The 17,010-nt window shown below is 34.7% G+C and overlaps 3 protein-coding genes across 3 annotated transcripts; all 3 read right to left on the bottom strand.

The window, feature by feature from the left end:
- Positions 1-25: 25 nt before the first annotated feature.
- On the bottom strand, positions 26-565 carry LOC140991828 (uncharacterized). Its single transcript, XM_073461991.1, has one exon. The coding sequence runs from the start codon at positions 563-565 to the stop codon at positions 26-28; it is 540 nt and encodes a 179-aa protein (XP_073318092.1).
- Positions 566-1,123: 558 nt separating this feature from the next.
- On the bottom strand, positions 1,124-8,816 carry LOC140991319 (uncharacterized). The gene is made up of 11 exons (XM_073461230.1): positions 8,290-8,816; positions 7,580-7,648; positions 6,864-6,953; positions 6,217-6,341; positions 5,699-5,894; positions 4,821-4,996; positions 3,850-3,979; positions 3,077-3,237; positions 2,342-2,433; positions 2,106-2,202; positions 1,124-1,440 (listed from the first exon to the last, which is right to left on the bottom strand). Exons 1-11 carry the CDS (start codon positions 8,599-8,601, stop codon positions 1,395-1,397), a joined length of 1,494 nt encoding a protein of 497 aa, XP_073317331.1. The 5' UTR covers positions 8,602-8,816; the 3' UTR covers positions 1,124-1,394.
- Positions 8,817-9,936: 1,120 nt separating this feature from the next.
- On the bottom strand, positions 9,937-12,699 carry LOC140991019 (adenine phosphoribosyltransferase 5-like). Its single transcript, XM_073460922.1, has 7 exons — positions 12,419-12,699; positions 12,145-12,255; positions 11,830-11,922; positions 11,433-11,582; positions 11,270-11,328; positions 10,774-10,845; positions 9,937-10,314 (listed from the first exon to the last, which is right to left on the bottom strand). The coding sequence occupies exons 1-6, from the start codon at positions 12,507-12,509 to the stop codon at positions 10,789-10,791; spliced, it is 561 nt and encodes a 186-aa protein (XP_073317023.1). The 5' UTR covers positions 12,510-12,699; the 3' UTR covers positions 9,937-10,314; positions 10,774-10,788.
- Positions 12,700-17,010: the final 4,311 nt, after the last annotated feature.

Below are 17,010 nucleotides of genomic sequence, written 5' to 3'. Positions count from 1 at the left end.
TTTTTTTTTTTGAGAGAAAACACAATTAAACATTAATAGCATCCAACGATGTTACATCCATCAACCAGGATGGGTACAAAGAACCCACCCAACGAACAGGTGAAGGGTGGGACAAACCAAAAATAGCTAAGCAATGAGCACTATTGTTAGCTGATCTAAACATGTGATTAACCCCATAGAATTTACCAGATTTTAGGTTTTCTAAAATGTTGGAAACTAAAACACCATGAGGATCACGACCAACTTTCTTGAAGTGCACCTCCTGGACTGCCGATAGTGAATCTGAAAAAACCCACACTCTGTGAAAGCCGCTTTGTAATGCAAGAGTCATTCCAAAGTTGATCGCCCGGATTTCCGCATCCAAAACCGTGCCAGACAATCGGTAGCACTCGGCAGCAGCTGCACAGATAATACCCCGATGGTTGCGAATCACAGCAGCTGCACTACACAATCCCAATATCTCATTAAATCCTGCATCAACGTCGAGACGGAGATGACCTGAAGGAGGAGGCTCCCAACACTTTGATTTCGCCTTTAAAGATGATTCCTGAAGAGTCCCATTCATTTGGGCTTCTTGGAATTGACTGAGATAGGATATGACTCAATTAACTGTCAAAACAGGTAGTGAGCTGTGTTCACTATGCTTAGCCTTGCATATCCCTATCCATACAGCCCACGCAAGCATAGCAAAGTGTTCAAACTCAGACATCGAGTATCCATCTTTAACACTGATTCCACAATACAAAAAAGACAAAAGCTTACAGCCCTTCAATCGTCTCCAGAAAATGGTTTCTTTCCACACCCCACACACCTTGGGGCAGAAAATCAGGCTATGGCTGGTAGATGCTAAGTAATTTCCGCAAAAGCCACGGCAACATGATGACAAAATGTGTCTCATGAAAAGATTTCCTTCATTAGGCAATAGATCATTACAAGCACGCCATAAGAAAATCCTAACCTTTTGTGGAATATTTAATTTCCAGATAAATTTCCACCACCACTCAATTCCAGAACCCGACTGAGATTCATGGGGATCAAAACACCCTATCTCGAGAAGGTAACCAGATGATATTTGCTTTACTCTATTTGACAACACATAAGAGTAAATTGTGAGGTATCAATATGAAAGATTTTTCTGCCATTACCTAATTCATGTAAAATACAAAAGAATACAATTCAAGAGAGTCCCCACTCTATAGTAACCCATGCTACACTACAACAATTGGCGCGTGGGGAAAAATCAAAGAGTTCTCAACAGATTCTTGTTCATCTTCTCAGGCAAAATCTAATAATGACATCGGATAGAAGAATGGTGAAAAAATCCTTTCACGAACCATTTTCTCGGAACCAAGCAACTTCATTTACATGTAGGTATGCGACGAGGATGCGAAGAATTAGATTTTATCTTTGAACCATTTGAAAGCTCCATCTACAACCGATCTGCAAGCACCGCATTCATGTCACGCGTCACCATGTTAGCTAGCATGATATGATTAAAATAAAACACAAATTTTTCAGTGAACAAGAGCAAAAGAAACTCGTAACAAAGATTAACACAACTTTGTTGATCACTTGGTGATTCGAGTTTGTTCATCAAGAAACACATCATCGTTAACAAACATGCCTTTCAAATTCAACCTAAAGTAGTTGGGTCGACTACATGGAACTTATTTTCCATTACACTGTGTTTGGAATTAGACTCTCAATAGTTTTGGATCATTTAAATCATGATTACAACCTTCGTATCAAGATAGCTCTGATCTCGCTCTCCTCTAAGTTTAATATTTGAATCTCCGACTATTATTATGATGGAGTCTACAACGCTACTCAGATACCATCTTAAATCTCCAGCATAATCTTATATGCAGTAATTGAAATCCCAACATTTATCTTATATGCTTAGTTGTAATTCGACGCATTCTTGTACAACCATCTTTCCACCATAACATTCACATATTCTAGTCATTTACTAAGATTACATCTTTTCATAGTGAACACTCACGGTCATGTACCATATTTGTCTGTTTGGAATAAGTTTCCGCATATATATCTGCTTCATAAAAATTCAACACATTTAGCAGAGGAAAATGAAGAGGAATATTTACCCAGCAAAATCTGTAAGCTTCTTCCACAAGTCTTTTTGATCTGCTGATTCATCCGTTTTTTCCTCAACTGGAACTGTTTCTATTGCAATGCTTTCAACTGTAATACAAAGATCAACCAGGCTTCGATAATAGATAGGAATTGGGTATTTCAAATATACACACGGAGTATTGCTTGAACAGAATAGTAAATAGGAGTAAAGTTCCATTTTTGTTCAAATTTACAAAGAATTTCTTACCAGGTTGTTGAACCTTCGGGGGTGTCTTTGATCGAATGGCTGAGGCATTGACAAGAGAAGAAAGCTCTTCAAGTAGTTCACGTTCCTTTGCACTGAATCAAAATGAGAAATGAATGTCAACTCTATTCAAATTTTATGGTACCTTTATGGCTTTATCTATAAGTGACATAACTAGAAGCAACAACCTAATATGCAGGTATGAATGTATGACAACGGACGCATAAAGTAGCTCTAACATAAATGTCTGCAAGTCCCAAACAATAGTTCAAAAAAGAAATGGAAAAACCAGAAATAAAAAAGACAAACAAGTGTATAGGATATGATGCAGATATGGAAGCAAAACCGCCCTTGGAGGCATATAAGACAGACTACGCACTAACAGCTTGAGCAACAAGGCGTAGCTTTTAATATGGTAGCTGACGATAGGATTTGGGAAGAAAAACCATCAAAAGTTTTGAAAAAGCGTAGCAATGTAGCAACAGGGACTAGGACTTACAGCTGTTCAACTACATTAATAATAGTGTATCAAAAGTTTTGAAAGAGAGTAGCAAGGTCATGACTGGGACAAGGACTTGCAGCCATTAAAGTACATTATTAGCAGTGTAAAAAGAGCTCATGTCTTGTTCTTAGAGGGATAACCAAAAAGCCTAGTTTCCCAATTCCCACAGGAATTTAGCAAAGTTTGCATAAATGCAATATAATAGTTAGTAGCAAAGGAGAAAGAATTCAATATACCTTATCCGCTTTGGTATGCTAACTTTGACAGTGAAAAAATGGTCACCACGTATAGATGGTCTATTTAATTTAGGTGCACCTTTCCTTGCCAGGACAAGAACATCCCCAGGTTGACTACCTTGAGGAATCTGCAGTTCGGTCATTCCTTCAACAGTTTTAACCTATTTCATACACCACCAAATCAGAATGTCTTCATTTTACAAGTACCATTTAACACAGTATGAAAACTCTGTGCTTGATTTTGGACCTTAAATTTTCACGGCAGTGTTTTATTTCCAACAAATAGGTAATTTAAGGAATCATTTCCAAGTATGCAAATATTTTAAATAATTTACAACAGAAAAAATTTTACTCCAAAACTAGGTGTTCAAGAAGGTAGCCAGTATGAATGCTATGTGGGACAGGATGCTACAAGCACAAGTCCCACACTTGACCCACGGGATGACGCAGTAAATGTGAAGCCCACGAGATTTTGTTGGCTGCTAGAACTACCTAAAAAACTTAGAGGAATCCAAAATATAGCACTTAACCACTTGTATGAAAATGATAGCTAATACATATAATGCATGGATGGTGCTTATAATAATAAGCAAAAACATATGCGCATGTAATCAACATTTCTGCCCCACCAGTACTGAAACAAAGTCAAATAAGAAGCTCTTTGTTAGACCTACTCCAAAGATTTTCTTTTTAAAGGAAAAAAATAAAAAAAATCAGCAACTAAGAGTAAAAGCCATAAATATTAAATCATAACTATACAACAGCAGATGTACCATAATAACAGTTCCCAAAATGGCATCCAGATAGCTAATTGAAACTGATGAATAAAGATTCATGCCATCTCTTTGAATCTCAGGTATTTCTTCAATGTCAAGATAGACAAAAAGATCTCCAGGTGGACCACTGCACAAAGACGAAAAGCCCAAGGAAAAGTGAAACTGATGGATTTCACTAGGTATCATACACATTTCCAAGATATTAAATTTTACCTAAAGGAATGTAGACTATTCAGGGTAACCAATGACATGTAAGAGAAAAACTCAGGATGCAATGCACAAGAGAAGAACTCGACCGATAAGCTTATTTTTATCCTCAAAAACTTTTATAAACAGCTTTCTAAACATCAGTCCAATTGCTGTTATTAAATGAACAAGGCCAAAGCTCCTATGGGAATAGGAATTGAATATCTTCAGCCAACCTTACATTTAATTGCTCTGAGTGGGCAATTGAGCAGACCAACTGAAAGGAACATGGGAAGTTAAAGAGATGTAAAGAAACAGCAAGAGCAAATGAAATCTGCTAGTGATCATTACTGACCTGTCAGGGATCCAAATCTAAATACCATCCAGAGAAGTGCAATACTTCAAGTTTCAAAGGCAGTCAGAACAGTAAAAACCATTAATTTCCGTGTAAGGATTTTACAAGCATAAGGTCAAAGACTAAGATATTCCCACATAATTTACAAGTTTTTCGAAGATGGCCATAAAACATGAAGCATAAAAGATAGGCTCCCCTTAGAAGTCATCATGAGCACCTAAAAATTCCAAAAATGACTTGATTTTCCCTTTGTCATCAGTATGGAAAGGTATTGATATATTGGCTAAACTTATGAAACAACAATTTTTCATTTAGCTACATATCTTAAATAGCACAACAGATACTTCACAATCATGCAACTTATAGACGTGGATAATATAGCTAGATCACAAAATATGTATCTTTTAAAAGTAAAATCCACACATACCCCTTTGGTCCTGCGTCACCCTCTCCGGCAACTCGAAGAATACTACCTTTGCTCACTCCGGGAGGAATTTTGACTTTGATATCTTTTTTAACGCATATCCGACCCGCATCAGAGCATTTACGACATGATTCAGATATCATTTCACCATACCCACCACAATTTGGGCATACAGAAACCTGACACATCCCACAAACTTAATGACATATCAAACAGAGGCACGAGTAATGACCAATACATAACTCCAAAATTGATTCAGTGCAGTTGTACTTCACATCGAAATGAAGTTCTCTCCACATCTGTCATTCCTAATGTCATCTTTGTTCCATTTTTCTACTTAAGAAACTTAAAATTTATATGAAGTCCACTTATTTACCAGAAAAGGTACAATTACAATATCAAATTCACATTTACACATATCTGATGTAATATGGAACTCCAAATGCTTCCACATAAAAAACTAACATCGCATGTTTGTGACTCCCCGTCAATTTTGTATAAAAAAATGTTACTTCAAGATACTAATTGTCAGGTTATTTTATAAGTTTTGTCAGGTTATTTTATAAGTTTTACTCAAGACTTATGATTTATTTCATTTAACCTCTTTAATAATTCATAAATGCCAAGTTCATTGTATTTTGTAGCTTCAATTCATAGAAATAATATATTGTACAAACTGAACATGATCATGAATTAAATAAGTTTAGTATAACTGAATTTTTCTAATAGGCAGTAGTTACAACATTTAAAATAGCTTCTTTGTTCCCAATTGGATCGATTTAATTTCAGTAACACAAAGAGACAGCATGTTTCCAATATAGCTCATGATATATAGGAACAAGCCTTGAAACAAGAGACTAATTAAATACCTAGATGAGTACCTGCGAAAACATGCCAAAAGGTGTTTGCTCTGTTCTCATAACTTGACCTCTGCCTCCACATGTAGAACATATCTTCATTTTGGAGCCTACTTTTGCTCCAGTACCAGCACAAACTTCACATGTTTCAAGATGGGACAGCTCAAATTCCTTCTCTGCCCCAAATATAGCGGCAGAAAATTCCAAAGTAATATCATAACTGAAATGTTTTTTGAATGAGGAGTCAAATCTTATGAAGATACTAATTGCCAAAGTGTTTTGTTGCAGCACTCACACTACTAAACACACCAGCAGGCAGCAACCCACAGAAAGTATGAAATATAAACATAGGAGTTTAAAGATCTCGGGCGGTAAAAAAATAGATAATCATGTAAGTTTTCCCAACTCCTTATTCCTGCCTAGAACTCTCAAATTAGAGAAAGAATCACAAGCAAGTGTATATTCTAAATAATGAATGTGAATATGTGATAGAACATGAAAATACGTGTCACAAGTATAATCCACCCAAAAACTTGACTTACCGCAGATCTTCACCTTTGGCAACAGTACTACGACTTGTTGCACCAAATCCAGTTCCATCCATCCCAGGGAACCCACCCATACTGGACCCAAAAAATGCCTCAAATAGGTCAAAAGGATGTGTTGCCTACATAATGAAGCAGTGTATCATCAGTATAACAAATTAATCTTGTTTTCTTGTTCAATTTTGCTACAGGTTAAATGATCTCAAATGTTCTGAAGGTGCTACATTAATTACATCTTGCAAGACTTCCAGAAGTAAGAATGACTAACCTTTTAAGGAGGATGTGTCACCACTGGAGTTAATAACAAATAAGGTCAATAAACTTCAAATTATAACCGCATCATTGAACTAATGGTAAAAGGAAAATAATAATTCCAGGGAGCACAAAGTGGATTAGAAACATAGGCCAGAAAATCTCTGGAGATGAGCAACAGTTCTAGTACCAGTCCAGCCAAACAGAAGTTATCTATCATTATTTGCTAGAGCTATGATAGAGGTATGTTATGCACATACACGAGTGGCATATCACCATGGGGCATAGCATTTTTATCACCATGGGGTAACAAGTGGAACATAATTTCTCCTACACAAACCCAGAAAAAAATTGGATAAAATTTGAAAAGTGAAAAAATATATAGGGAATACCGTGTAACCACCAGCTCCACCCATGGCACTTTTCATTCCAGCTTCACCATACTGATCATACATAGCTCGCTTTTTGTCATCTGATAGTACCTGACAATATCATACTTCAGATTACTCAAGCATAGTTCCAATGTGCAACTTGCAAGAGACATGTCTATAACTGACTTTTCCCTAATTAAATCAAATCATTCTTCGAAGTTAAAAAACATTAGGAACAGAAGAGAAAAGAGTATCAAGTTCACATACTCAGGATTAAATGACTCAAAGAGAGAATATAATTTATAATGACAAAGCAGCTGAACCGTGACGAATTGAAAATGAGTTTCCCAGTTGATAAAAGAGAGAAAATCAAACGACTGCATAACAGATGCCTCAAGTAGAGTTCGACCATAACAATTATTGAATACACTTTAAAAGAGAGAGAGATGTAGACATAAACAACGAGGAAAGGGCTAGAAAGTCTATTGGCCAACGAAAAGAACAAAGTCCGTGTGGACCCGGAGGTTACAATAAATTAACCTTCAACTCAAATGCCTCTAAGAGCTCATGTATTTCAAAATGAAATGAAATAAACTATGAACAATTAAAGTACGCATTTAAGTAAAATCTCTGTGATAGTCCAATAAGAAGCACATTATAAGTAAATAAAGAAACATGCAGTCAGATGATAATGACAGAGATCAATCAACACTTAAACTGTCACTTCCTGTCCTTACCTCATATGCAGCACTAATTTCTTTGAATTTTTCAGTAGCCCCAGGTTCTTTGTTGACATCAGGATGGTACTAATGCAAAGAAAAATTATCAAAGTCTATCAGAGTAAAGAAATCAACATGTCCATGGTGCTCTACTATACAGAAATTGAGATGGTAAAGACGTTTCAACTAACCATATTACCATTCTAATAACACTGTCACACTTGAATATAAGGGTGAGACCAATAAATTAACGTAGTTTGAACCAATTATTTAGGATGCAAGCAACCAATTAGTAAATATGAGGATCAATCTCTGCTAATAAAAAGGCTCCAGTTCCTGAAAATAGCTGAATCATTTTGAATAAATGTGGAAGGAATATCTTCACCTAGAGTGAGCATCCCAAAAGGATTAATCATCAAAACCAATTTAAACACCTCGACATTCTTGGATAAGCCAGATATGATGTGAAAAAATATAAACAACGCAACAATACCAAGTTACGATATATTAAAAGAACAATTCGAGACGGATAAGTGGCATCAGGAGCAGAAAGAACTTAGATGAAGCCTCTAGTTGAACGATTGGGAAATATAAAGATAAAGCCAATATCTAAACATCTTGATTAATATATGAAGAATCAAACAGCCAATGACATCAAAACAACATCATAATGAAAACCATTATTAAAAATGACAAGTAAATTTGTTACAACTCCCAAGGAATAATACCTGCCTGGCCAACTTTCTATAAGCAGCCTTAATGTCCTTGCTACTAGCAGATTTCGGGACCCCGAGAGTGGAGTAGTAATCAGTTGCAGCCACAATCACCGCTCTTCTGTACCTCCTGGAAGACATTTTCTTATCCAATCGAGTAGCAGAGAATACACAAACTAGCAGAAACTTCTTGCGTCCCCACATGATTTCCCCACCTGGCACAGAAAAGGACAAGGAATACGGCGAATTTCTTCGTCCACGAGGCATTAAGATTGAAGAAGAAAAGGGTATTGACGTGGCGGTGGTGGACGCGGCGGTGGCGGCCATTGTTGAGCTAAAGTAAGGCAATTTTCAGCAAAATTTAAACAACCCAATTAGTAGAAACTTTGAATTATCTGTACGTGTTCGAATTAAGCTCTGGGAAAATGTGGAAAATCGAGAGTGGAACTTTGGTCATTGCCGCGAGCAGCTCGAGTTTCCGTATTCCTTCGATTTTCTCAGTTCCATTTTGTGTGGGTGGGAGAGCTTGTGTTGTGGCTGGTGCGCTTTAGCGTAAAATAAAGCACGTTTTTTGGGTTCATTTGTGCAAAATACTTTTTTTTATAAAAAAAAAAATTAGAGCTCACAAATCCTCTGATTTTTTTGGATAAATAATAAGTAGAATAATATTTTCTTACCAAATTTTTGCAAAAATGTTATTTGAAGGGAAACGACGGCCCCAAAGTATACAATAAATTTTTGCAAAAATGTTATTTGAAGGGAAACGACGGCCCCATATATTTAGTATAAAATTTTAATTTTTACAAATATTATCATTATTTAAATAAAATTATAATAATATTGATAAAAAAGAATAATAATAAATCATTTGAAATAAATTAATAGCAACAATAATGTTAAATTTTAAATTAATAAATAATATTATCAAAATTATGATGAACAAAATTTTGATTAAATCGAAATAAGCGATATTTCAATAAATTTATTATATATCAATTTCGACAATCATTTTTATATTAATTTTTTTCAACTTAAAAATTATTAAAATATTAATTTATTTTAATTATAACATAAATTATTTATGCATATGAATTTGTATATGATGGTAAAACTAATTATTTGTTGGGTTAATAAATCAATTGGGTTTAGCACTATTGAGGTCTAAAACATTGATTATACTTGCAGAAGCTCAAGCCCATTAGACGCCCTTAAAAATCTATAAATAGAGGATGTTCCGGACAATTCAAGGTAGGCTCTCATTTTTATAAAAGTTCTTTAGTTCTCTGAGTTTTCTTGGAACTGCTTACTGACTTGATCGTCGGAGTATCTACGTCGGGAACCCTCCCGACGCCCACTTAACGAGTGTTCGTGACGCAGGTGACGCCCCGCAAGTTAACTGTATATTGTCTACGTGNAAAAAAAAAAAAAAAAAAAAAAAAAAACTGGTCCCTCCATTTTATTACAATATTTTCTAATTATTTTATATTTGGTAAAAATTATTATTTTATTTTATTATTCAAAAAATAACAAAATTTTAGGACTTCCACATTAAAAAAATGAAAACATATTTGTTTTCGTAAGCGTTGAATGCATTATTACTATCATTAAATTTAAAATTTTGAAACTAATTAAATGTGCATGAAACACAAAAATTAAGTACCATATTGCAAGAGGACAGACTTAATAAGAAGCTATATTCCAGTAGTAGATATTGAACCTACGTTAGATATTACAGAACATCATCAAAATAAGGAAAAATCAGTGACTCAAAAAAACTGCAATAACAAACCAATAATACAATGTAATGAGAAGATAAAGGTGAATACACAGATAGAACAATACATAGAAGGGAAAAAAAGGGAACAAAATGATGCAAGAACTTATCCCACAGCCGATAGTAAGTCGATAGCGGCTTGAATATGCAAGAGTCCAGTTGCAGAAGAATTTCACTTTCATATGCAATCTCTGAAACTTACACCATCCTGCGTAGCTCAGGGCATTCAATGACACGACTTTTCTCGGAAGAACTCGACCCCATATCTGGTCAAATGCGCATGCAGACGAGAGACAAAGTGAATAGTGTCGGTGATAATAGACTAATTTGCTAGAGGGTACAACTAGAACTTATGCAGTACTACTTACTCTTGAGGACCACAGGTAGGATTCAGGAACCATGAGTGTGTGTTCTTTGTTATATAGGCGCGTTATTTTACATAAATCTCTTACTTTACAAAATCATTAGCCTTCTTCCAACCGATATTAGTACAAAGATGTGCAGAATATGTTTCGATCATTGTCGAGATAAATATTGCAAAACAAATAACTACAAAATGGGTATTCTGTCCAGTGACCACCGACGCGGTGGATGTACTGATGATATTGTGAGCCAGACTGGTGCAATTACCAGGTTTTAGGGGCATTTATCCATTGTGTGACCACAGTTATTTGTACCGAGCATGTGCAATAACTAGGAATAAAGGGCATGCGAATCCGGAGTACCTAGAAAATAAATTTCTATTGACGAGGTTCCACCAAGATGTAGAGTGGTCTTCCATCCAATCTGCGTCGCCCCTGTAAAAAAAAAAAGAAACAACGAATTTCTGCGTAGAATCGACGGCGCGGGTGACATCATAATAATGAGATTGATAAAAGTTGGGATGGAAAGAATTGGTAGATTTGGATTTCAAATCTTTCAGACTAATCCAATTACATTTTGAACTATGTCAACTAATCAAGGCATTTCGAATCCTAAATTATTGGTCATTTCAAATCTGTTATTCGAATATCATTGCTCCAATGAAATATTCATGCAAACATAGCTTTCAAAAGAATCATCCCTGGCCAAGAACATCGGATACTTGCTTCGGCGAATTCCCGCATTACTTTCTTGTTAAGAGTTTCACACATATTACAATATAACATAAAATGGAACAAATATTACAGATAATCAACTGCACAAGAGAAGAATTCACAGGGAAAAAGCTTTTTTAATTACCTTGACCTCGGGTAATCCAATAACACATGCACACTCAACAACCTCCGCCCCGACACGTTCTGGGCAATGGAAAGAGCATGGATGTCAATCAATATACAACATAAATAGAAGCTACGAGAATTTATATTGAGATACCAAGAGAACAACCACTTCAGGGCCGCACCTAATAGCCTTATGGCCGCTGCTAGAGTCCCTCCTGTAGCCACCAAATCGTCGATTATCAACGCACGGTCGCCTCTTTGTACAGCACCCAAATGCATTTCCAAACGATCATTGCCATACTCGAGCTCGTACGATTCCATAATAACTTCACCTGGACAATACTTAACATAATTTTCTCAAGTATAAATTGCCAATTACCAAGATACTGCTGCAAAAGCATGACTGTAATGTGACAAGATTTTAAGGTTGGGGGTGGAAGTTTATGTCACACCCCATGCATCCGGGATTCGTGCAAGCAAAATCGTGCTAGAAACTATTTAGTATATGTGTGCTCGTTTTACGAGAATGATTAGGATAGTCTGATATAGACCCTCATGGATCCATTCATTCAAGTTTACCTGGTAGCTTCCCTGGTTTACGCAGGGGAATGAACTTGGCGCCAATTGCCAACGCAATTGCAGGAGCAAAAATGAATCCTCTGGCTTCAACTCCTACAGCACAATTCAAGTTCAACAACACAAATTTGACTTCTTTATCTAAGCCATCTACAAGCTTATGAAAATTACAGTCTTGGAACAGATGAAATTATAACAAGGCTGTAAGAAATCAAGATCCAATGTTTTTCAACAGATCGACTCTATTTTTGCATGCATTTACTATCATATCACTTACAATTCTGGCAAATGGAAATCTTACAAATGAAAACAAATTACCAGCAACAACAGAGATTCCCATGTCTCTGTATCTGTCAACAAATATGTCCACAACATCCTTGAAGGCCTTGTGGTTGGAGACAAGTGTCGTTATGTCTTGAAACATAATCCCTGCAAAACCCATGAAAGATTTGCAACCAAAACAAAACAAAAACATGAATTTCTCCAAAAACAATCCCACAGCCCACAAGAACATGCATGAACCCAAAAACACACGAGAGTGGCCAAAGATTACAAGTAAATGAGCCAAATTTCCTCGAGTAGGAAAAAAGACCTGGTTTTGGGAAGTTGGGGACAACTCTAATGGCATCGGATATGGCCTTCAATCTTGGGTCACCCCTTAAACCATTTTCTGCGGCAAACATCTTTCTTTTTAAGCTCCTTTTTCTCTTTACTTTCTGTTCTTTTCTTGGTTAATTCTTTTCAGGAGTCTTTACCCTTCCGAAATCAAGTGTCAGTTCCCTTTCCAAATGGGGAGAGTGGAAAAGTGAAAGGACAGATGCAAACGATCTTTGAGTTGGATTGAAGCTAAACTAAGGAAGATCTAATTGCATGGTGGCTCTATTTTATCCTAGAAGCCAATAGCTGGATAATAAAATTAGGATTTTTAATAGCAGTAAAATTTTATGATATAACGTAAAATAGTTTTTACACCATTAAAATAATTTACAAGAAAATTTTGTTCAGTTTGTTATATTTGTCCTTGATTTTAGTATGTTATATAATCAAAGTGCAGTCTTAATCTTAGTCAATTTTGATCTAATTTTGGTGAGGAAAAATCCTACTACCAAGTCTTTGATGATTTGGCGTCGGAATTTGTCTACGTATCTTTCAAGTAATAGTTTGAAAGGATTCAAGATCATTCTCTTCCCCGAGTAGACATCGATTTCACGTCAAAAAATGATCAAAATGACCGAAAAAATAACATTTTAAAATTGAAGTTTGATAATATAGATGATCAAAACTTCGATTTCGCTATAATTGTCTTAAATTATATCTTTATTTTTGTATAATATATAATAGTAATAGTAGATAATAAAATTGAGTGTTATATCTTTTAAAACAAAATTGAAGGACCAAAAATAATTTCCATGGCTGATCTATGGCAAGAGAAACTTTTGAGTGGTTTCTTGAATGATGGACCGAAGACCATTGTAAGGTGTCACTTAGTTAGGACATGGTATAGACACGTGCTGGTGACTTTTTTGCATTTGTAATGCATGGACGTTATGTTTGATATTAATGTAATCCTACGTAAATTTTCGAGTTACGTGTAATTATGATTGTGCAATTCTTTTCTAGTCAAAATTTATATATGTGAATGATTACTTTGCGGGCAAAAAATTGTGTTTTGGAGCATTTTAATTTGGAGATTGATTGCCAATTTTCAATACATGTTGGTTTGGGGTAAAAGGCATTATTTTCATAAAAAAATCTTCATAGTATCTAAGTCATTATCATCATCATCTATTATATTTATATTATCAAAGTTGAGGGCTTAAANCTCATGAATGAGCCCATCAAAATTAAGTCCAACTCGGACTTTGGACTCTCGACTCATTCCTAACCAAGGTAGGTGGTCCATGATGGATCTCATGTACTCTCCTATAAATATCAGGTTTGAGAGCCTAATTTATTCATTCAATATATTGATTATTAGCAGCGTTTTTAGTAGCTCTCTCATTCTATTCTCAGTACCTGACTTGAGTGTAGGAGGGCTACGCCATGACACCCTCCCGGCTTCATTCTAACGGTCTCCTTCGTGATTTCAGGCCTAGAGCAGATTTGAGGTTTGAATTCGAGCTAGTCTCATACACCGGAGTCGAACAATATATTTTTAGTGAGTATCACATTATTTAAACCATTTCAATCACGAGTTGTTAAAGAAAACACTTGTTGCATATCTTTGTTCGGGGAATATTTTGAACCCAAGGTCGTATTTAAAAGTGGATAAAACTACGAGTACTGAATGTAATATGATTTCAAAAATATTGCTTAAAGTTGTTAGTATCGAAATGTTAAGAGTTGGTAGATAAAAACTTTAAATGTTTTGTAGATTTTAAAACTAAGAGCAACTTTAGCTAGGCTAGTAACTCGAGTTGATTTTCAATTGAGTGCAACAAACAACTGATAGAACCAAGTTATAACTGCGGGAAGAACTTATTAGAGTAAGTGAATAAAAATACACAACAAGCTGGCTAGACAACAAGATCTAGACAAGTGGTGATGAATAAACTATGAATGAAATCAGGAGGAAACAATTATACAAGATTTTCCTGGAAGTTCGAATAAAAGCATAATATATATATCTCATTCTTCCAATATTGAAAGGATTTCACAATTAGATTTTGTTCCATACAAAAACATGTACAAACTTATTTTTTCAGTTGGTCAAATTTTAACCACCGAAACTCCTAGTATTCTTAATACAACTCCCACAATCTATTAATAAATTGGTTTCTGACGGTGACAAATGATTCACTCTTCTATCAGCATAGTTACAACAAATGACAGAATGAACAAAGTAGCATTGAGTGATTCTTAATGATCGGATATAATAATTTTCAACAAGTGCTTTTGAGCAGCTTGATGTCTGGATTGAAAGAGTGCTCGAATACTTGAATTTTTTTACAAAGTTGATGTAGGTACTCGAGTGATTCGATAATCTTTATTGTCGAATGAAATGTTCCTTAAATATAGGACATTTCCAACATTGACATTTTTTAAAACAGACTTTTTATGTACGATCAACTGACATGTATACAGAGAATGTCACGTGTAATTATCCTCTTTACAAATATAGTATACAACAATAAATGTTCTTGGACATTTGTCAAGTTCAACAATCAACCACTACTAAGAGCATCTACAATGGGTGGTTGTTATAATACCCACCAACTCATCAAAAAGCATGGGGTTCACTGCCACATACTCATTATAACAACATATCTCTTTTACCCACATTCCTTTTAACATTCAAACTCATTATTTATGGATCCCACAGTCCACTCAATCATCTTAAATTTTTTTCATATTAAATAAATATGTTTTAAATATATTTTACATTATTTAAATCATTATTCTAATTTTTAAAACCATCTTATTTTTAATAAAATAATTTTATTAATTTTAAAATATAATATTAATTTTTTTAAAAATATATTTATTAAATAAAGTAGGTGTTCGAAAGAAATAATTATGAAATTGAAATAAAACAATAACTTAGAAATAAACCACACTTTGATGAAATTAAAACTAACATATAAAATAATAATTCATAACCGTTGAAGGGAAAGTCAAAAATTTAAAAATTTAAAAGCAAAATTAAAATAATTCAAAACATGTGGGGCCCGCGCGTCAGCGACGGTTTGTAGAAAAATGTCGCAAATTAGCGACGGTATATAATAGCGACGGTTTTTGAAAAACCGTAGCTAATTGTCGAATTTTTTAAACGCCCCTTACTCTCTCACTTGTGAGTGGGCGTTCACAGTGGAGAGAGGTGTTAAATAGGTGTTATAAGGGGTGTTAAATGAGTGTTATAACACCTATTTAACACCCCATTGTGGGTGTCCTAACTTAACTTATGTTAACACTCATTTAACACCCCATTGTGGGTGTCCTAACTTAACTTATGTTCAAAGACAGAGAAAACTGCAATATGTTTTTTTTTTTCTTTTTAGGAAAATTTTCTATCAAAACTCTGAGTAATCTACTGATGTACAAGCAGTACTTGTCTGCAGTTGGCAGGTGGTTACTCAAGCATCATTGTGATAAAATGTCTTGATCAGGCAACTTGAAGCAGCAATCTGATAAGGTAGCTTGTCTTGATGGCTTCACAAGAAAGTCTTCTGATCAGTTTGAGACAACCGGCTGGAAAAGACTTAACATAATCCAACTCGCATCCAGACGGATCTTAATTCTAATGATATCCAAATGCTCCGGCAATTGTCTTCCGACATCCTTCTAATCAACCAGCAAGTTAGTCCAGCAGCATTGCCTCATCCAGCAGAATAATCTAAGAACAAACTAATCAACCAGCTAAACAATTAACAACCAAACAATTATTTGTTATCGTCAAAACACGTAAGGTAATATTTATCTCAACAAAAACACAATATTTTTAACGATTTGCTTATGTTTATTTTTAAATATACTATACATTTAACTAAAAATATTAATATAAAAAATCGTGACTAATTTATTCAAATCTTTTTTGAAAGATGTTAATTGATAAGAGTGGAAAAAGTTACATTCAGTTTTACCTAAAAATTTAATGTGTGGTGTCAAAGAGAGTGACACTTGATTGAACAAAACACAAGGTACAATAAATATGAAATGCACGCCTTGTCTAATATCACACACACACACACACATATATCCATAAGGCAAAAAGTTGTGTGAGACGGTCTCATGAGTCGTATTTTGTGAGACGGATATCTTATTTGGGTCATCCATGAAAAATTATTATTTTTTATGTTAAGAATATTACTTTTTATTGTGAATATCGGTAGGGTTGACCCGTGTCACATATAAAGATTCGTGAGACCGTATATATCTACTCATGTCATAATCAGGACTCTTTTATTTAATATCATCTTATCCACTTGCTATGCTTGCACCATCCAATATAGTATATTGCTTCATTCACTGATTCACATTAAACAATATTATATATTTGTATTTTTGAACTTATTGAGATAACATTTTTTATTTTCTATTCATATTATACTCTAAGTTTGTGGATTTAAGAACCTAGTTACCTATTATCATTTTAAACCCCAAGGAACTTGTGGGAGATAGGATGATTCTAATATATGATATTTTTAAAGGAAATTTCAACTTTTTTTAAGAATAAATCGAATATAT

This window comes from Primulina huaijiensis, chromosome 13 (genome assembly GCF_012295235.1).
Source record: "Primulina huaijiensis isolate GDHJ02 chromosome 13, ASM1229523v2, whole genome shotgun sequence".
Classification (NCBI taxonomy): domain Eukaryota; kingdom Viridiplantae; phylum Streptophyta; class Magnoliopsida; order Lamiales; family Gesneriaceae; genus Primulina; species Primulina huaijiensis.
The sequence above is the reverse complement of the archived record's forward strand: the minus strand, read 5'-3'. Positions and strand labels throughout refer to the sequence as shown.